The sequence below is a fragment of the Capricornis sumatraensis genome, chromosome 10, assembly GCF_032405125.1.
Source record: "Capricornis sumatraensis isolate serow.1 chromosome 10, serow.2, whole genome shotgun sequence".
Classification (NCBI taxonomy): domain Eukaryota; kingdom Metazoa; phylum Chordata; class Mammalia; order Artiodactyla; family Bovidae; genus Capricornis; species Capricornis sumatraensis.
Window position 1 is genome coordinate 19,143,857 of NC_091078.1, and position 21,550 is coordinate 19,165,406.

General features: G+C 51.1%; 1 protein-coding gene across 1 annotated transcript in view; it reads right to left on the reverse strand.

The window, feature by feature from the left end:
- COL13A1 (collagen type XIII alpha 1 chain) overlaps positions 1-21,550 on the reverse strand; it is a 154,353-nt gene that overhangs the window by 17,280 nt on the left and 115,523 nt on the right. The window contains exons 22-35 of the mRNA XM_068981805.1: positions 20,273-20,326; positions 19,206-19,292; positions 18,388-18,441; positions 17,222-17,266; positions 16,780-16,848; positions 15,553-15,576; positions 14,052-14,114; positions 12,915-12,959; positions 12,390-12,542; positions 10,407-10,451; positions 6,612-6,653; positions 5,621-5,647; positions 4,618-4,698; positions 650-685 (exon numbers count right to left, since the gene is read on the reverse strand). Of these exons, the coding sequence (XP_068837906.1) occupies positions 650-685; positions 4,618-4,698; positions 5,621-5,647; positions 6,612-6,653; positions 10,407-10,451; positions 12,390-12,542; positions 12,915-12,959; positions 14,052-14,114; positions 15,553-15,576; positions 16,780-16,848; positions 17,222-17,266; positions 18,388-18,441; positions 19,206-19,292; positions 20,273-20,326 (825 nt within the window). The remainder of the gene's footprint in view (positions 1-649; positions 686-4,617; positions 4,699-5,620; positions 5,648-6,611; positions 6,654-10,406; positions 10,452-12,389; positions 12,543-12,914; positions 12,960-14,051; positions 14,115-15,552; positions 15,577-16,779; positions 16,849-17,221; positions 17,267-18,387; positions 18,442-19,205; positions 19,293-20,272; positions 20,327-21,550) is intronic.

The window sequence follows — 21,550 nt, forward strand, 5'->3', positions numbered from 1 at the left end:
ACTGTGGTGTGAGGCAGATGTGGAGAAAGGAGTGGGTCTCAAAGGCTCTCAGAACACTCAGCCGGGACTTGCCTGTGTGCTCATCTATGCCCCACCCGCCCTCGCCCGTCAGTGCTGGCCTCACCCACATACGTGCCAGACTGGTGGCTGCACAGGACTAGAAAGCCCTTGTGGGCAGACAGGAGATGGACAGAGGTCACAGGAGGACGACAACACAGCACGACGGGCACATACAGACACCGTTGTGTTTGGTGGGGTTGAGTCGCGGTGCAAACCCCTAGGGCTTGAGTCCCAGGCTGAACTCAGCTCTCCTTTAGGAACAGAGTCTTTGCTACTGGAGCAGCCTCCCACCCCACATCCAGTGGTCTTGAAACTCAGATTTGAGGACCCTGTGTGCATACTATGAACAGGGAAATGAAGATGAAGGCCTATTGTTTTTGGTCAAGAGGCCTGAATAAGCACTTGTGAACTGAGCACAGATGGCACTTTTTGGTGTCGGTGGTGGGATAAGCCATGATTTACTGGAAAAAAAAAACAAAAAAACAAAAACAAAACAGGAGGCCACAGCAGGACAGATGAAAGGGCTTATAGGCCAGGAGTGGGGTGGGGTGGGGTGGGGTGGGTGGAGGGGTAATGAAGTGACACTCACCGGTGGCCCAGGCCTGCCGTCCAAACCTGACGCTCCCTGGACAAAGGGAACAGTTTGACCAGAAGACGGGGAAGGGAGGAACGGGAGGGAGAAAAAGGGGCCGGGGGGGGGGAGAGGTGAGTGAAGCAGTGACTCTGGACAGACATAAATGCTGGTCATCAAACAAAATGGGAGAAATAAGCTTGGGAGGACAGGTAATGTATTCACACGGAAACCAACAAAAACATGGAGACACTGAGTGCAGTGTGGCCAACTGCTGAGCAAGCTGGATGGAGAGCAGTGCCGACGGCCACCCCAATCCTCTGTGCCCCCTGCTCCCCTCTCTCCTTCCATCCTCTCTCAGAAACCTCTCTCCCAAGAGGTTGCAGTGTTCCAGGGAAAGAGATACAGAAAGTACATTCATGGAGAGGTGTCTGAACCAGAGCGAGTGCATCCTTCTATGACCAGTCTTACTTGGGGAAGACATGGCAGGCGGGGCCCAGGTAAGGATGGTCTTCCCAGCCTCCTCTGCATACCTGCTGATGTGAGTCCACACTAGGGGACCCCAGGAGGCTCAGCATTGGATCACAACATCAGTACATGCTGGCCTACTTCAGCTTCAGCTAGGTGGGAGGAGTTGGGCCCTGAATGATGATACTAATGCTGCCTGACATTTCTCTGGCACTTTACAGTTGGCAAAGCTCAACACAAACTCAGTCCATTCATGTTATCCCAGACAGGGCCCCTTTTATAGAAAAAGGCTTTAGGAGCAGCTGACTGCTCCTAGGACAGAGGTCTAAGGCTATTTACCCCTTGGAATTAAACCAGCTGGCAGGGAGGATGCTATTAAGACCAACTCACTAGGCAGCATCCAGTGACAGTACAGTGGGAATTAGAGCTCTTGCCCCTGTGCCGGGCTATGATGCTGCTCCTTCAGCCCACCTAGGAGAGCTGAATGTGACAGCCAGGGAGAAGTAGCTGGGACACTCGAGGCTGGTGAAGACTGAGTTCTTGAAAGTGGCTTCCAGCTGAGCCTCAGAAATGAGCCTAGGCCTCAGGATTTTAAAGGTGGGGGAATACCCCCGGGAAAGAGGGGGGAAGGGAGCTGTTTCATCCTGGGGGAAGGATATCAGGTAGTAGGATCCTTCAGGGCCTCGCTTCTCAGTCAGGGAGCTTCCCTGGTGGCTCAGATGGTAAAGAATCTGCCTGCAGAGAAGGAGACTGGGTTCAAACCCTGGGTTGGGAAGATCCCCTGGAGAAAGGAATGGCTACCTACTCCAGCATTCTTGCCTGAAGAATTCCATGGACAGAAGAGCCTGGTAGGCTACAGTCCATGGGGTTGCAAAAAGTGGACATGACTGAGCAACTAACACGTTCACTTTTTCACAGGGCCTTGCTTCTCAGTCCTAGGACCACATAATCCTGGGACTGATCTTGCTTATGCCCTAGAAAGTTGTGGTTCTCAACCCCAGCTACCATGTCAGAATCTCCTGGGGATGATGTTAAATAACACAGATGCCTGGGTCCACCCCAGCCCAATTCAGAGTCTCCAAGAGGGAGTCCTGGGGAATAGCACACTTGAAAACTCCAAGTGAGTCCAGTGTACAGCCTGCATGGAGAATCTCTTCTGCAGGGTAAATAGGAAGAACTCAGTAGGATGTGCCTGGAAACAGGTTGCTGCTGTATGAACTAAAACACTTAGGTGAAGCCTAAAAATAGAACTTGAGCTAAGCATCCATATACTTTGTCTAGGCAGTATATATATATATATATATATATATATATATACATACATAATTTATTTTTTTATTTTTTGCTGCATGTGAGCTTTCTCCAGTTGTGGTGAGCTGGGGTTGTTCTTCATTATATAGAATGAAGAACTTGGTGCATGTGCTTCTCGTTGTGGTGGCTTCCCGTGGCAGAGCATGGGCTCTAGGCTCACAGCTTCAGTAGTCGAGGCATGTGGGCTCAGCAGTTGTAGTTCCCAAGCTCTGGAGCACAGGCTCAATAGCTGTGGTGCATGCTCCAAAGCATGTGGAAGCTTCTGAGACCAGGGATTGAACCTGTGTCCCTTGCACTGGCAGGCGGATTCTTACGCACTGTAAGACCAGGGAAATCCATCTATGCAGGATTAATACTGAGTTATCTTGATGGTCTGGAGCAGAGAGCATGAACTGGAGGTTTTGGAGCCGTATGTGGACCACTAACATATTCTATATGGGTTGTAGTATTGCAAATAATTTTGACTTAATATTAGAAAATGAGATATTCCATCAAATGCCAGATGTCTAGCTTCCTTAGAAAAGTTAAGAGTATGCAGAAATACTGGACCCTCACTCCCCTAAGGCAAGTCAGCTGAACTGAGCAGGGACTGGGCCTTTTGAGAAGAGACACACAGTCTCCAGGAACCATAGTCCCCACTACTCCTTACTGTCCCTCTGAAGTCCATGTTAACTGTCTTTTATGAATCTTGTTTGCTCCGTTGTTTTCCTAAGCCAGCAGAAGTACTTCTCCGTCCCCTTGTCTCTATCAAGAGCTGAAAAATTAAGGACAGTTGGCTCCTTTGTCTTCCGTCTGGCACTTTCTTTGTTTATATTACCTGTTTGGTCTTCATGTCAACCCCTGACTGAATTCCCCAATGTTTACTAGGGTCATTGGGGCCGTGAAAGTGAGCAAGGAGAGGTTTGTGGTTGAGTGGGGGACTGGAAGTCTCTCTAATAGTAAAAAGCACTTAATCATTCTGGACACAGCTTAAGACACGGGAGAAGTATCTGCTAAAGTCATCAGTTACTGTAGTCTGTCAGGCAAAATCAGCTCCTTAAATATTCCCACATTTGATGCAGTAATGAGGTGTAATCATACCTTTTGCTCTTGCTGTTTGGTTGCTGTGATTACCTTAACCAGAGCTTCTAGCCCTGCCAAGCTGGGGCAACCGGGTTTCCTATCGTTCCCCTGCTTTTTTATGGTTTCCTGGAGTGGGAGCTGGCCTTGTGCTTGGGAGAGAAGAAGCCCTAGTAGCTGGGAAAATCACTCTTTGCAAGGCTGTGGCCTCAATAGAGGCTCAGCTTCTGGCCCAGCTGGGCCATTGACTTCATCTGTGAATTCAAGTGACTCACTTTTTTTTCAGGACCCATTAATAAAATGATTACAGGGAATCCTAAAGTTTCCTTCCAGATCTTGAAAAACAAACAAAGTGTGCCAACCTCACTGGGGTGTGAGGGAGGGTGGAGCCCAGGGCTCTGGAGAGGGTGGTGACATGTGCTTCCCTGGAGACAGGTGAGGCAGTGACCAGGCCAGTGGGGTTCCCACTGGAGCTTGGGACACAGGAATTCACTGAGCCCAGGCCCCACATCTGGAGATGCAGAGGCCTGCCGAGCAGCCCCTGCCCTGACCTGGGGCCTTTAGCTGAGATTAGAGATCTCAGGGAACTGAGCCGTGAGTGGCCTTAGCCTGCTGGGACAGGAGGATCTGACTTTTTGCAAGCTTTTTGCTGTGGCCAGTGCTTAAGAGCAGAGAGCAGGGGCTCTCCTGGAGTCTGCCTGGGAAAGCAGGAGAGAGATGGAGGACACTCCATTGTCCCAGTGCCCTCAAGTCCTCTAAGCTCGGCCCCAGTAGAGGGAGATTTTTATTTTTATTGCTTTTATTGCCTCAAACGAGCACAATTGGGACTGAGTACAATAAGGCTGTTCTTGGGCTCCCTCTGGTTCTCCAGCTGGGTGCTCCTTGGGGTGGGGGTGGGGACTTATCTTATTCAAATCCACATTCCTCCAGAACCTAGGCCAGGCCCAGGCCAGAGGAGGCCCTCAGCAAGAGAATTCGAGCCCACGGTCTAGTCCAGGTGGGAAAGCAAAACCCCACGGAGCTCTGGGATGCTCACAACTTTTGAACCTTGAGTTTTCCAGTGGTCTTTCCAGGGGCCCTGCTCAGCACCTCTTCAAAACCACCAGGCTGGGCTCCTCATACCAGTGTGCAGGGTCCGTGATACTTACGGGTAATCCCAGAGGACCTCGGTCTCCTTTTTCTCCCTGGACGCCTTTTTCTCCTTTTGCTCCGTCTAGTCCTGCTTCCCCCTGCAGGGAAGGGAGATGGGCGAGATCACAGAAGAGCACGGCCCAGACAACTCACCCTTGCATTCTGGGGTCCTGGAGACAGGGGTGGGTGGTGGGGAGCAGGGCAGGCAGAGGAGGGAGGAGGTGGAGGTGGCTGATCCAGGGGTGGCTGGCTGGGGACTCCAGGAATCACTGAATTCTTAGCCTGGCTTCACTCATGTTAGAGTCCCTTGTGTCTCTGTAGCAACTTTGAGGTGCCCAAAGGGAAAGGGGATGGCAAGAGAGAAGACAAACCCACATCAGTTCCAGGTCAGGCATTGGCATAGATGACCATTTGCCTAGCAGAAAAACTGGGACGCTGGGGATCCTGGCTGGCAAATGCCTGAAATGCCGCCACTGGATCCCTGAGTCTCCCAAACTAATCAGGGAAAGAAACTGTCCCCCGAAGAATGTCAGTGCAGGAGACACAGGCTTCCCCATACCAGCAGCTTGCAGCCTCTTGTACCCATTTGAGATGTGGGGGGAGGGCGTTGGGAGAATCCCAGGCCAGAGTCCAGTGGGCTTGGTTCCAGGAAGGGGTCCTATGCTCTGCCGCCCTCTGTCTCCCACCTATACTTCAGAGTGAGTGAAGGGTCTGAGGTAGGTTACATGGAAAAAGGATCTCATCGTTTGCTAAGAATCTAACCTGTCACTCTGTAGGGTCAATCAACGGATGGGAACATTCTAAATCCAAAGCCTGTCCAGCATCAGTGATGGATGTTAATGGGACCGCAGGACTTTATTCTGTCCTAATTCTACTCCATTGGCTGAAGGGTCACATAAGTCCGTCTAGGGGAGGGGTCAGCTGGTCTGCCTCTGAACACTTTCTCGCTTCCCTGTCTTCACCGACAGGGCTCCTTCCTCCACCCCCTCGCCCAGCACCTGCCACGTGACCTCATCTTACCTTTGGTCCGGGAACGCCTTGGAGCCCCTGCATTTGGAATCAAAACAAGGCACCTCAGAACTGCATTTCTGGTTAAGTCAATCTCATTGTCCACAAGCTGGACTGCAGAAGGGCAAGGACTTAGGGTATAGAGCCTGGCCTGGGATCCCCACCTCGGGGAGATAGAAGGAAATGCTAAAAGGGGTCTGCTGGGGCTTTCTGGAGTGAGGCCTGAGCCAGGCTTCCCCAGCCAGGTACTAACTGAGAATCGCTCTGTGGCCCCCACAGCTGACTCATGAGAGAATACTCAGTGTCATGAAAGGAAGATTCAGAGGGAATCCAGCAAAAGTGAAATAAATTGATATGTACAAAGTGCTTAGCATAGTATCAGGCACATCATAAGTTTAAATAAATGTTGGTGACTGCCATTATTGCTACTGCTACTACTTGTACCAGTGGCAATGGGGTGACCCATCCTCATGGGGACTGAACCCCACAGAGGCAGGGACCAGCATCTATTGATCCAGGGGGAGGTTAGGGATCCTCTAGGTATAATGCAGAGGGGTCCCTTTAAAGATGCCTTATCATCTGTAACTATGAAAGGGCCAACCTTGTGGAGTCCGTTTTAAATGGGTCACTTTCTATTTTAATCCTGCTGGCTGGTTAGTCAGCATAGAAGGAGAGGAACAGAAGTCTGATAGCAACGGAACGGAGTGACTCTGACTTTTGCGAGGAAGGACCAGACCCCGTGACCAGACCTCGGGGCTGTCAAGCCCGTCAGCTCTTTCCAGGAAACCAGGCAATGCTCAGGCTCCTTGGTGTCACAGAGATGATGCCTGTTTAAGGTGGGAGGAAAGAGGAGCATGGAGGGGGCACGTGGATGTGAAAATCCCTCTGTGGAAATAGATGATAGCTGACCTAAGGCTGAGGCTAAGCCCAGTGACTGCCATGGAGAGGGGACATTAGGCCTAGTCACGGTAGACTAAAACACAGAAAAGCCCTCTAAACTTACCGGAGGTCCAGGAGGCCCCTCTGGCCCTGGTGGCCCAGGAACCTAAAAGCCAAAGGGAAATGATTAGCTCACCCCGTTATACTCTCAGTGGCCCTGCCTTTGCCATGGTCTGGGGTCTGGCTGGAGTTGCAAGGGGGAAGACAGAACTACCAGCACACGGCCTCCCAAACGAAGGCTTAGAACAGGCCAGAAAGTCCTAAACTCATTTCCCTACACAATGTTGGAAAAAACCCTAATGCCTCAAAATGTCTATTCTTCTAGACGTTTTTGAAAAACCAGAAAATCTGGCAGCCCCAGGCTCTTGTTCTTCAGTTCAGTTTAGTTCAGTCACTCAGTCATGTCCAATTCTTTGCTACCCCATGGACTGCAGCACGCCAGGCCTCCCTGTCCATCACCAACTCCCGAAGTTTACTCAAACTCATGTCCATTGAGTCAGTGATGCCATCCAGCCATCTCATCCTTTGCCATCCCCTTCTCCTCCCGCCTTCAATCTTTCCCAGCATCAGGGTTTTTTCCAATGAGTCAGTTCTTCGCATCAGGTGGCCAAAGTATTGGAGTTTCAGCTTTAGCATCTGTCCTCCCAATGAATATTCAGGACTGATCTCCTTTAGGATTGGCTGGTTGGATCTCCTTGCAGTCCAAGGGACTCTCAAGAGTCTTCTCCAACACCACACTTCAAAAGCATCAATTCTTTGGTGCTCAGCTTTCTTTATAGTCCAACTCTCACATCCATACATGACCACTGGAAAAACCATAGCCTTGACTAGATGGACCTTTTTTTGACAAAGTAATGTCTCTGCTTTTTAATATGCTAGGTTGGTCATAACTTTTCTTCCAAGAAGTAAGCATCTTTTAATTTTATGGCTGCAGTCACCACCTGCAGTGATTTTGGAGCCCCCCAAAATAAAGCCAGCTACTATTTTCACTGTTTCCCCATCTATCTGTCATGAAGTGATGGGACCAGATGCCATGATCTTCGTTTTCTGAATGTTGAGCTTTAAGCCAACTTTTTCACTCTCCTCTTTCACTTTCGTCAAGAGGCTCTTTAGTTCTTCTTCGCTTTCTACCATAAGGGTGGTGTCATCAGCATATCTGAGGTTATTGATATTTTTCCCGGCAACATTGATTCCAGCTTGTGCTTCCTCCAGCCCAGCATTTCTCATGATGTACTCTGCATATAAGTCAAATAAGCAGGGTGACATCATGCAGCCTTGACGTACTTCTTTCCTTATTTGGAATCAGTCTGTTGTTTCATGTCCAGTTCTAACTGTTGCTTCCTGCCCTGCAATACAGATTTCTCAAGAGGCAGGTCAGGTGGTCTGGTATTCCCATCTCTTTCAGAATTTTCCATAGTTTGTGGTGATCCACACAGTCAAAGGCTTTGGCATAGTCAATAAAGCAGAAATAGATGTTTTTCTGGAATTCTCTTGCTTTTTCAATAATCTAGCAGATGTTGGCAATTCGATCTCTGGTTCCTCTGCCTTTTCTAAAACCAGCTTGAACATCTGGAAGTTCACGGTTCACGTACTGTTGAACCTGTTCTTGTTCTTGCCTGGCAACAATTACCTGAAGCTCAAGAAGAGCTTTCCCCACTGGGTGGGGCTTCAGTCCTTCGGTTTACCCTAGTCCTCACCACTCCTTATTGTTTTTTGCTAAAGCTTTTTTTTTGGCTGTACCACGCAGCATGCGGGGTCTCCCTGACTAGGGAGTACCCCTTGGCCCCCACACGGCAAGTGCAGAGTCTTAGCCACTGCACCACCAGGGAAGTCCCTCTCTATTGTTTTGAACCCAGACCTTTTGCAGTCATTTGTTTCATGCTTGGTCCTGGCTGGCATTTGAGTTTGAGACCTTTAGCTTAAAGAAACAGAGATTGGTTATCTGGAATGGAAGGAGACTGAGATGCTTCTCAAGAATATTCCTCAAGCTCCCCAGGTTGGTAACAGACAGGAGGGGGAATATGGGTCTCTATTTCCTTTGAAGGTAGGTTAAAGTAGAAGAGATTTGGACTGGAGAGTGAAGATGAAGGAACCCTGGGAGGTCTTCCTCTCAGAGGAGGATGCTGTGATGGGCAGATTCTGTCTCCCGTGAAGATGGACATCCGTCATCCACGGTCTGGGAGGAGACCTGCCTGCCCTTTTCTGAGTGGGTCCCCCCACTTCAGCTTCTGGACTCTCCTTGGATACCTCGCCTTTCCAGGGACAGAATCCCCTGGAGTGTGGCCAGCATGGGGACCCTCTGCCAGGTGACCACAAAGGAAGCCCCTGAACTTGGCAGACAGGGAACTCCTGTTGTCCCCTGGCCATGTGGAGTTTTTAGCTTCACGATACTATAGTCACCTTGTAGGGAATGCAATCTTTGCAAACTCTACCTTCTTAAAAAAAATGTTTACTACTTTTTTTTTCTTAGTATAAACAAGTAAATCATATATCCTGATGGGAGTAGAGTTTACACAAATTATGCATATATTAAAATTCATGGACCTGAAAAGTCAATTTTATTATGTGATCATTTAAAATGTTAGCATTTTTAAAGGAATACAAATTCATTAACATAGTAAATTAAAGAGAATGTATACCTATGGCTGATTCATGTTGAGGTTTGACAGTAAACAACAAAATTCTGTAAAGCAATTATCTTTCAGTTAAAAAATAAATTAATTGAAAAAGAGAATTGAAAGAAAGAAAATGCATAAATATCTCTGAGTAATGCTAATATGTTGCTTTATTTTTTTCTACACTCTTTTGATACATAAAATGTATTTGAATGTGTATCTATACTTATGATGATTATATATATATATATTCAGCTCTTTCACTGAATGGAATAAAAATGATTTCCTACTAGTCAGAGCTTGGAGCAGAGCTTGGCATAAGAAAAACTCTCCAACATGGGGACTATTATTACCATTAGTATTGTTGTGGTAAGTTATTTAATCATTTCCTCCTTGTTAGAAATGCAGGCTGTTTCCAATTTGTACTTTAAATACATCTGGAAGGAACATTTTTTGCATATTATGTGTTTCCTGAATTTCAGAGCATTTCCTTAGGAGGCTATCCAAATAAATAACACACGTGTTCTATAATCAAGTCTGGGTTTAAATGCTGACGGGGCTTGGTGACATTGAAGGGTGACTGAGGAGACTTCTCTGGGGACTGAGAAGGTTAGGGGGTCTCTCTCTGCGGTGGTGTTGGGGTAGTGCAGGCTCGCCCAACAAATAGCCTCTCCCTCATGCATCCTTGATTTCTCTTGCTTTCCTGGCTCTCTCCTTGAGCCCGATCCCCTCCTGTCTTATGAGAAGGTGGCTTCCATCCTGACTACTTCTCACTCCACAGTTCTCTCCTTTCCCCTTCACCACCACACTTCTCATACGAATACTGTCTCTCCCTGGAAACCCTACCTCTGGAGCTTCTGGGCAAACTCCCACAGACGCTGCTCCAAAGACCCATCCGCTGGGGTGCTTGCCCGATTCCCCGAGCTGCTGCCATTCTAGTCCCCACAGGTGGAGACTGCTGGCTGCGCAGGGGCGGTCTGTTTATCTCCTGTCTCCAGGCTCTAGCGCTGGGAACAGAGTGTGGCAGGCGCCATGTGAATGCCGCTGAGGGACCTGATCAGCGGAGCGTACTTCACAACGATCCTGAAACGCTCAGGAAATCTGGTTTCCTGCCCTCTTCCTGTGCCAGGCGGTTGTGAGTTTCATTCTAGAGCACGGCAATGCTGTGCCCGCTGGAGGCTGTGGCGTGATGAGGTCCCTGTCACAATCCCCGTGACACAAGCCGCAGAGAAGGCACAACCTACCTCCATTCCTGGGTCACCCTTCTCCCCTGGTTCTCCTTTCTCTCCCTGTGGACACAAAACAACACGGCATGGATGCCAGCACTCCGGGGAGTCCGGGATAGTCACCCTCAAATCGGTGACAAACCAGACCAGGACTAGGACTAGGCTGTGTCTAGGTGTCTGCAAGGATCACCTGGGAAGCTATGGGGGGTAACTGGCCTGAGGATGAAGACCGGGACAGGGAGCCTGTGATCGCTGGCTTCCTGAATCTGAGGTTCTATTAACAGCACATGGGAGGAGAGGCTGATATTCTGCATGGATCCTATAGGGTAGAGACCCTAGCATAGACCTGGGACTTGTCTCTAACCAACAGAATACAGCCTGTGGCAAAGGTGATGGTCTGTCTCTCTTGTGATTATGTTATAAGCTTAGGTACAAATTATACAGATGTTATACAACTGATAGGTTAAGACTGTGTTACAAGTATGTCACACACACACACATACACACACACACACCTCTGTCTTGCTTGGGTGTACTTAGACACTCCTGCTGGCCTTGGCCTTGAAGAAGCAGGCTACTGTAATGTGATCTGCCTACTATGAGAAAGGCTGTGTGGTCGGGAACTGTAGGTGACCTGTAGGAGCTGAGGGACTCAGTCCTACTATAGAAAGGACTGAGTTATGCCAGTGGCAGTGAGCTCAGAAGAGACCCCAGCGCTAAATGGAAATGCAGCTGATGGCAACCTGACTGCAGACTCGAGAAGTGCTGGGCGGAGGCCCTGTGCCTGGACTCCTGACCCAGGGACACTGCCATAACACGTGTACTGTTTTAAGCCACTGAATTTGTGGTGACTTGCTATGCAGCTACCGAAAGCAAATAAGGCTCCAGAAGCAGAGCCAGGCCCACAGCGTGTTGATGGGGGACCCTCACACCACATAGGGAACACTCCCTCCAGTTTGGAGGGGATATGTCAGGAAGCCAAGTCAGTGGGCAGTCAGTGGCCTCCGAGGGCCCCTGCACTGGGTCAGAGGTGGGACTGGTTGACCTCTGAGGTTCTTTCTTCTTGTAAGAAGAGAATTCCTCCAAGTTCAAGGTTCTGGCACCTTTGCACTCTGTTGGCCCCTGGAGAGGGAGGTCATCATGTTGTGAGTGGAGGGAGCTGGAACCCCTGTTGACACCCATCTACCCCTCAGGGAGCAGCTGCTCATTCAGAGGACCCTCCCGTTCCCAGGCTGGGATGGCAGATGAGGTCAGTGCAGCCTCATCACACCAGGCACCTGCTAGGCAGGTGACCGCAGTCAGGGCACCCGACTTGCTTGCCCTCGTCAGCAGAGGTCTGCTGGCAACCGTGATGGTCAGTCCCCTCGCCTTACTATAAATCCTGGGAGCCCGATTGGGCCAGGAAGTCCAGTCGCTCCGGCTCTCCCTTGGTCACCTGGTTCTCCTTTCTCCCCAGTTGGGCCGTCTAGACCCTACGGATTGACAAAGATCTGTTAATCAAGGGCTAGGCCATCACACTGAGGTCTGCGGACAAGCTGCGGCCTGCACGTGGGAACCCCTTCTCCCAAAAGCAGATGTCTAGGGTGCCGTCTATTTCTCAGATGGAAGCCGTGAGAACGTTCCTAGGTCAAACCTAGCTGGCCTGGGCAAGGTCCCTTGTTTGTACCTCTCCTGGGTCTAGGGCTTCTCTATGCTATCCCAAGAGACAGTTTTACACCCACAACTTTATCTTCCCAACAACCCAGTGAGATATCCAGGGATGGTATTATCATCCCCATTTTACAGATGAGGCAATGGAGGCTCTGCCAGGCTCAGTGACTTTGCTGCGAATGGGAGCTGACAGAGCAGGACTCAGGTCTCTTGAGGCAGGAAACTAGCTTTCATAAAGTAAGGCTGGAGGAGAAAGCAGGCGAGCCCCTGTCCCCGGCTCCCGACCCTGGTTTCCAGCTACACCGGGCACAGCACACAGCTGTATCATGCTAGGCAGGCCCTGGCGCTCACCGGTGGTCCTGGCTGCCCCGTCTCCCCTCTCTCCCCCTTCTCTCCTGGGCTCCCCGGGAGGCCGTCTTCTCCCTTCATTCCTGCAGGCCCAGGCTTTCCTGGGGGGCCTTGGGGACCAGGAGGGCCCACATCTCCTGGTTTGCCTCGAGGTCCCTCGAGAAAAGATCAACAACATGTATTTAGATACACTCATGGAGGATCGAGAGGAAGAACATGAAAGAATGGGGTGTGGGGGCCCCAAAGGACTTGGCTCTTTGGTGCTTTATTGGACCAGGCAGAGAGTCTGTGCAGCTGCCTGTGTGAATCTGAGGGGCCTTGGCCACCAGCCCCGGCCCATCCCAGCGTGGGTCTGTCTGGCTCCTCCTGGGACCAGCAGTGGGGATCGGGGGGCTTCTACAGGCAGGTCCCCCCTCCCCTCTCCTCCCTTCCCCACAAGGTGTGCACCCAGGCTCCTTCCAGAGCCTTCTGCACCCTCGCCACCAGGGCAAAGACAATCTTTAGAGGTTTGTCTGGGCGTGTCCTTACCTTTTCCCCATCAAGTCCGGGAGGGCCTGGCAGTCCAATCTCCCCCTGCAGCCAGAACAACCCAAGGTCACTCTCGGACCAGAGGAGAACAGTAACTCTTATTTACATAGCACTTGCTGGGTCAGGTGTCCTCAGCACTCACATGGAAGGTATGCACTTTCACTGACTGTTTTACAGGTGAGGACCCCAGTGCAGAGTTGTGAGCCCAAGGCCTGTGGTTAATGAACAGTGGATCCCGGTTTGACTCCTCGGTAGGGAAGATCCAAGATCCCCTGGAGAAGGACAGTCTACCCACTCCAGTATTCTTGGGCTTCCCTCACGGCTCAGATGGTAAAGAATCCACCTGCTATGTGGGAGACCTGGGTTCAATCCCTGGATTGGGAAGATCACCTGGAGAAGGGCATGGCAACCCACTCCAGGATTTTTGCCTGGAGAGTCCCCATGGACAGAGGAGCCTGGCGGGCTACAGTCCCTGGGGTCGCGAAGAGTCAGACATGACTGAGTGACTAAGCACAGCACAGCAAATAACCAGCTGCACCACCAAAGCAAGCTGAGAGGGAAGAGCGGTGAATTCCTCCTGGCAGATCAGGTAAGGCTTCGGGGAGGAGGTGGCAGCCTTCGAGGTGGGATTGAAATATGAGGACTTTGAAAGGTACAGGAGACAAGAAGGGACTTCAGGGCAGAAGGCCTCGTGAGTAGAGGGCAGAAGGACAAATGAGCTTGGCTTTCTGAGAAAACCCGCAGGGATGAGGGCAGAGGGCAAAAGGAAGCAGGAATGGAGGGAGGGGTGAGACTGGGGAGGGGCTCAAGTGCTATGTGCTGTGATGGCGGGTTGGGGCCTGCTGTGGGTCCAGCTAGGGTGCAAGCTCGTCTAGACCCAGGCCTCACCGTAACAGAGGGGCCTGTGAATTACAGGAGCCTGAGACAGACGGTGAGGGGAGAAAGGCAGAGTTGAGGGTGTGGGAGGGATGGAGGGCAGGTGGCGCCTTGGAGCTTGGGGAGAATTACAGGCTGGAGTCGGGTAGTGGCCCTGGGAACATGAGAAAGACACAGATAGGGGCAGCCGGGGGTCCCGTGCTCAGAGACGCACGCAGGGCTTCTGCAGGGTCTGCATCTGCCTGGTCAGGACAGTGTTACCTTCTCGCCTGGGATCCCTGGAGCTCCGGGTGGGCCGATCTGCCCAGGAAGACCAGGGGGCCCCTAGGAAAGGAAAGAGAGACTCGTGGGAGAACTTTACGACTGAGGAGGGATGGCCTGTCTCCAGGGAGGTGTATGTGGAGGCTGATTATTTCCAAACATTTCATCAGCTTCTAGGAACACTCTGTTTTTTTTTGCAAAGAAAATAACAAGGAGATCCCACAGTGTAAGGCAGGTAAGCTCTGAGTGTGTTTAGGCTAAAGACAGGGGTGGGGATCCTAGAGCCACACCTATCAGCCTCTTCCTCCCCTTCCCTCTACACCCTGGGGAATCCTTGGGTTCCTAGAAGACAAATCTGACCTTCCCTGACAGTGATTGGGCAACAATCCAAATGTCCATCAGCGGGCGAGTGTCTGGAATACTATACAGCAGTGAAAAAGAACCAAGCACGGCCCAGGCCATGCCAGAAAAGAAACTCTGACACGTGACGCAGAGCAAAAGAAGCCGGATGCGGAGGCTGACATACTGATTGACTCCATTCATAAGAAACTCCAGAACTGAAGACAGATCTAAGCTGTGGTGACAGAAAGCAATCAATGGGGTAAGTGTGGGATTGACTCTTGAGTCTCATGAAGGAATTTTCTGTAGTGATTGAGGTGGTGGATACTAGGCTATATACATTTGTCAAAACTCAACAAATTCTACACCTAAAGTGGGTACATTTTATTGTATGTACAGTTAATTCAAGGTTGACTTTAAAAATTAAAAAATTTTTCCATGAAAGTTTTGTTTCAAATAGCTATTTCAAATAATATATTTTAATGTTTCCAAATGAAGCTCACTGACTCTAGAACCATTTGGTTAATACCAGTCTCTGGGTTTGAGGCATCATATGACCAGTGCTTAATTCTGGATTTGTATCATCTCTAAGTGTGTTCTCTGGCATATGGCCATTAAAAAATATTGAATGACATAAAATATGAGTAGTTTGAGAACTTCTTGATCTCTCCTCTTTTCTCTGACTTGGAAGTTAAAGCAGGTGGTGATCGTTTTAACTGCAGATATTCACTGAGGGCCTATCACTGGCGGGTACCCAGGCAGGATCCTGGCTTAGAATACACTGGTTTTCCAGATGCAAATAATGAAGTTGATTTTTAGGAAAGGTGGAGGACTGCTACTGATTTCTTAGGATTATACTTTATTAGTGAAAGGTTGGGTAAAAGGAGAAACATGGAAATATCTTCCTCCATACCACTACTTTTTCGATGCTGCTGCAGAGAGAACCCAGCATTTATCCTTTGACAAGAGCACCCTGCTGAGCTGGTGAAGAGCCACTCCAGATGACAGCTATGATCCTGCTCAGGCTCAGGCCAGTCCCTGCCCCAGCACAGCAGGGTCTACCCTAACCTTCTGGAGGGGAGACCTCCAGGCTTGGCTTTCAGGTTGCCCACTCCCAGCCCTCAGACCAGCATCTAGGGGGAATCAAGGGACGAGGACTCACCATCAAGGCCAGTGTCCGGATCTCCTAAAAATCAACATCACATGATCAGTTGAAGGGCAAATCAGGAGCCACCTGGAAGGTCCCTCAAAACAGTCCTGAAGTGTGGGTGCTGGGCCCCTTGAAGGAGCACCACAGAGGTAGACCCTCTTGGGGATTCTGTGTCTCTCAGACTCACCCCACCTTTACCTCTCCCAGAGGGTCGTTATCACTGAACGGAGACACCAAATGGTGTCTACAACAGACTCAGACAAGCCTTAAAGGGGACTGCAAACTGTCCCTTTACCAGAGAGGGAAGAAAGAAGCGTGTCTTCTTTCTAATCACTGACCGGGACCCTCCCATCATCTTCCCTCTTCTTCTAAGACCCAGATTTAAGGCTCTGATGTACCTCCCTTTAAACGCAGTAGAACAAAACACGGAGCTACTTGGAAATAAATTAGAGGGACAATTGTTGGCATTGAAAAAGATCTGTACACCTTGAAAATGGATTCACATAGGTACAAGGATTCCTTTAAAGGAGCGGTTCTCAGTCTGGGGTGACTTTGTCCCCCTGGGGACACTCGGCAGTGTGCAGAGACAAACTTTGTTTCTTACAGCTGGGAGGCAATGACATAAGGTGCCGTCTATTGGAATCTAGTGGGTAGAGACCCGGAATGCTGCTGAACATCCTCCAGCACATGGGACAGCCTTCCCGCAACCAAGATTAACCAGCCTCAAATGTACTAACACCCCACTTAAAAAAATTTTTTTTATGGCATGAGGGATCTTAGTTCCCCAACCAAGGATTGAACCCAGGCTCCCTGCAGTAGAAGCATGGAGTCTCCACCAAGAACCCCACTTTTAAAGGAGGGAGCCGTATGAACCTGGACTATGACACGGACACAAAGGTAGATGGGTCACAGGAAGACAAGTGCTGCCAAGGGAAGGGGGAGTTTGTGTGCCAGAGAAATGGGAGTCCCAGAACCACAAGTGGGCCAGCACTCCACAGGTGCCAGGATGCTCCACTTACGACTCTCGGTGACCCAGAGCTGGGCCACTTGGATTTCAAATGAGGGAGCTGTGTGCCTGGGGGAGGCCGAAGGAGAGAAGACAAGGGAGCTCCTTGGAAGCTCTGCCTAGTGGCCAGGCCTTGGAGGGTTAGAGGCTCAGATCTCTCCGAGAAGGCCTGGGGCCCAGCCCCAAGGCCCACGAGGAACCCCAGATCTCCATCTCTGGGTGGCCCCCCTCACCTGGAGAGCCTCGTTGATGTTGCCGTTGTAGTCCACCATCTCTCCTTTCCCAGTTTCGCCCTTGGAGCCCTAGGAGACAAATGACACCTGTACCCAGGTCTGGGCCAGCGGGGACCTCTGGACAGGCACCTCCTGTTCCTGCCAAAGGGGATCAGAGCTGACGCTGGCTGCACAGGTGGATCCAGAGCCACTGGCGGTGGCTCCCAGGGCTCCAGACACGCTCAAAGGATGCTCTGGGAATCCAGAACCAATGGAGAACCCTAGACTAGACAGACCTGGGGGACGCTGAGTCTGATTGTGGCTGCAATGTCAGACATCCTAGCCAGACAACCCAGCCGGCCAGACTGCTCTTCCCGGAGAGCCCCAGATGAGCCACTTCACACTGTGGCCGCAGGGAGCTGGGCTGGGCTGCCCTGATTCTCTGGATGAGAGATGCACGTACCTTGGGGCCAGTAGGTCCCTGTTCTCCAGCTGCTCCAGGCTCCCCCTGTTGCAGGACAAAATTGAAGTGAAATAGGCATAAAGTGGCTACAGAGAATCTGATGTCCCCAGATGGTCTGTGTTGCGTCCCTGGAGGGGCCGGGAGGCTCAGCTCAGCCCAGGCCAGGAGGGTACAGGGCTCCAGCTCATGCAGGGTCCACCCCTCAGGAAGCGCCTCCACCAGCCCGCATGCCTCTCTCCCTCTGAGCTCCCTCCAGCTTCACACTGGAAGGTCTTATTTCTGTCCTGCGTTAGCTGTTGGTGATTCTATCCTTGTTTGTCTGGGCACTTCTCTTTAGTCCCCTAAGTCAGCCACCTCCTTGGGAGCAGAGACCAGACCCTCTGCCCCTCTGTTCCCATCCTGCTCAAGGAACAAGGGTTCAGAAACTTTTCGCCAATTGCCTGGGTGGTCGCCAATCGCAGTGGAGAGCCCCGGCGGCTCCTGTCTGCTGGTGAAAGACCCAAACTGTGGCAGGAAACGCGGGGGGCCAGGGTGAGGGGTTAGAAATACGCTGCCTCCTGGAGCAGGTGGGTGGGGGAGGGTTTGTACTTGCTGGAAACAGGACAGAACCGTGGGAAATAAATGAAAGGTGGTATAAACTGTGAAAAGCAAAGCACAGTTCCATACTTGATCTGGGAAAATGTGAACACAGCTTTAAAAATGAAGACAGAAAGTAAAAATAAAGGGAAAACAAACCCTTTAATATAACTCAACTTCTGCTGACCCCTCAGTTGGTCAGCTCAGGGAGCGTCACCTCCAAATAGCAGCCGGCACCTCCCCGCACCCACAGTCTTACAGTGCCCACAGCAACACCATGCTGACCTGTTCACAGGAAGAGCTGGAGAAAATGGAGCCTGCCTTTACCAGCGGTTAGAAAATAGTAGATGCAGGGGCTCTGGGTCACTGCATTCCCCAGGCCCAGCGTTTCATTCCCGGGCCTGCCTGTGCCTGGCCGCCATCTCAGAGGCTTCCCCAAAGCCCAAGGTGACCACAAGAGATGGCAGGCAGGAGTCACGGCCGTCAGCCCTGTGCCTGGGGGCCCGGTGGCAGGGACGGCCAAGACTCTCTCCCTCTGAGCTCCCGAGCTGACCCTCATCCTGCAGCTCTTAGATCGGGGCCCTCTGTACCTTGTCTCCTTGCCGTCCTGGGGGGCCTGCCTGGCCATCTGCTCCAGCTTCCCCCTGGGCAACAGGAGAGAGATGGGATGAGGACACGCAGGGGGCAAGAGATGGTCCGGCCATTCATGTTGTAGCAAGTGTCTCTGGGCTCTGTCTCTTTGCCTGGTTATTTCCTAACTCCCCCGATCCCTGCCCAGGCCCACCTCCTCCAAGAAGCCCTCCTGATCTATTCCTTTCTCCCTCTGAGTTCTGTGCTGCCAGGCCCTCCTCAGTTCTTAGTTAACACACATGTGTCCAGCTTGTTGAGGCCCCTAACTATGGACCCTCATCAACTTCCGGCTGTAGGAGGCAGGTCATTTTGGAGCCTGGAACACTTGCTCACCTCACCAGGTCCTGCCTGGGAGGCAGAGGCGAGTGAGAAGGGCCTGGGTATGTGGGGAGGGGCCCCAGGAGGCCTAGGACCGGAGGAGCAGGGAGAGACAGGAGTCTCTGTGGCCGATTCAGAGTCCAGGCTACGGGCCTTTCTGATTATCCAAAGACCTGGCAGCCCCTGGTCCTTGACTCAGCTACATCACAGCCATTTGAGTCAATGGCTCCTACTTCCATCTGCCCCAGAGAGGGCATCTCTTTTGGAGGGTCAAGGTCACTGCTTGGAAATAGGAGCTCGGTCCCAGGAGCTCAGACCTTTCTAGAATCCACTGGAACAACCACACACTTAGAGGAGGAGAGAAGGCAAGGTGCCCAGGATACAGAGTCCCCCAGATGGACTAGGGATAAGGACCACAGGCCAACACCTGACTTGAGCAGGATCCCAGGGAAAGACTCACCTTTGGCCCTGGGGGTCCAGGAAGCCCTGGGGGACCGGGCTCCCCTCGGCCTCCTCCAATGGAGTTTCCAGCATCGCCTTTTTCCCCCTGGGGGTGGAAGGTAGAGTTACCATCACCAACTTTGCGGGAGGAGGTTGGTCCCTGTCTTTTCTCCCCTCATAGCTCAAAGGACTGAAGACAGCAGCCTGCCCCTCGGTCTGTGCTGAATGTTGGGGAATGTGGGCTCCAGCATGGCTGGGGACCAGAGGCTTTGAGAAGCCTGGCTATGGGATGTGAGGAGAGAATGGAGCTGGTTACTCAAGTGGAACAGGTGTAAGCTAGAACAAGATCCCCACAGGACCAGAATCGAGGTTTCTCAAAGTGTGTTTCAGGGAACACTCCCTCAGCAGGTTGGGAATATTCAGACTGTGACAGAGAGGGGTCTGGTGGCCAAACAATGTTGGAAAGGCAAAATGAAATGAAGTTTTCCAGGCTCCTTCACCACGGGGTGCCAGGAGCCTCTTGGACAGGCCAAAGTGCTTATGACTCTCTGAGGAGCCTGCTTTATTTATTAAAAAAAATTTTATTGGCATATGGTTGACTTGGGTCAGTTTCAGGTATACAGTAAAAAGAATCAGTTATACATACATACATATGTACATATATCCACTCTTTTTCAGATTCTTTTCCCATATAGGCCATTACAGAGTATTGAGTAGAATTCTGAGGGTGCTATTATATAGAGCCAAACTTATTTGACTTCCTTTTTTTTTTTAAATGGAATGTCTGTGGAGCTCACATACTGTAGACTACACTTTCAGACCTGGTGGAGAGAAATCAGACCAAGTCATAGCTAGTAAATTCTTTGAATTGGGAGCTTTTTGGGGACAGTCAGGACCTCCCATGTGGTATCCCATGCTTCTGTCCCCCAAAACAGAATCTGGCTGTGTTCCAACTGCTTTTCCCCAATCTGGGAGAGACCCCTGTAATGCTGGGGCCCGTGTGAATGTGCAGGGTGGGAAATGTGGGTGGGGATGGATGCTGGACCTCTACACAGAACCCACCATTCAGAGCTGGTTGCTACCCACCTTCTGCCCCAAGAGGCCGAGTGGCCCTGGGGACCCCACGGCCCCCTTTTCACCCTGTGGAGGAAATGCAGACAGTTTGGGTTAGGAACTATTTCTCTAGTATGTTGGCGAAGGGACCAGCCCTCCAACGTAGGGTCTTAACTTTCTTCTCTCCTGCCTCCCTGCCCTTACCTGGGCTGTTCTCTGAAGGACTCACTTCCTGCTGGACCCTATCAGGGACCTGACTCCTTCCTTGGGACACTTCCCACTGGTATCATTGTCCTCCCAGTCCTGTGTGGGCAGGGCCCTTGGCATTTATGGAGGAAGAGGAACCAAGAGCATTGAGTCCCTTTGGGGGGTCTCCTAGGGAGACGTGAGCCATTCAGAATGCAAATATTTGGCATTACTTTTTAAAAACTGCTTTGCTGTTTTTTATGTTTGTAACATCTAGCAATTAGATGCTCCTGGTCTCTAGGGAGAGCTTTCTGCACACCTCCCCCCTGCCTCTAGGGAGGACAAAACCCATCATACCAGCACTTCTCCTTTGGAGGAATATTTTGAGAAGTGTGCCTCAGGTTGAATTTTGTCCTATGAAATTCATATGCTGGAGTCCTAACTCCAGGTATCTCAGAATGTGACCTTATTTGGCAATTGGACCACTAGAGATGTAATTAGCTAAATTATGAGGTCACCCTGGAGTCAGGTGGGCCCCTAATCCAGTATGATCAGTGTCCTTATAAAGAAAAGGGAACTTTGGACACAGACATGCATATGGGGAGAACACCACGTGAAGACGAAGGCAGAGACTGGGGTGATGCTTCAACAAGCCGAGGAAGACCAGGAACGCCAGCAAGCTCCCAGGAACCAGGAGAGAGGCACGGGACACCCCGCAGAAGGGTGTCCAACCCCGCTGACACCTGATCTCGGACTTCCGGCCTCAGCACTGCGGGCCAGTCAATGTCTGCTGCCGAAGCCACCCAGTCAGTGGTCCCGTGTTAGGGCAGCCCTAGTAAACAAGCAAAAGTCGCTCGGTTGTGTCCGACTCTTTGTGACCCCACAGACTATACAGTCCATGGAATTCTCCAGGCCAAAATACTGGAGTGGGTAGCCGTTCCCTTCTCTGGGGGATCTTCCCAACCCAGGGATCGAACCCAGGTCTCCCACACTGCAGGTGGACTCTTTACCATCTGAGCCACCAGGGAAGCCCAAGAACACTGGAGTGGGTAGCCGTTCCCTACTCCAGGGGATCTTCCTGACCCAGGGATTGAACCGGGGTCTCCTGTGTTGCAGGCGGATTCT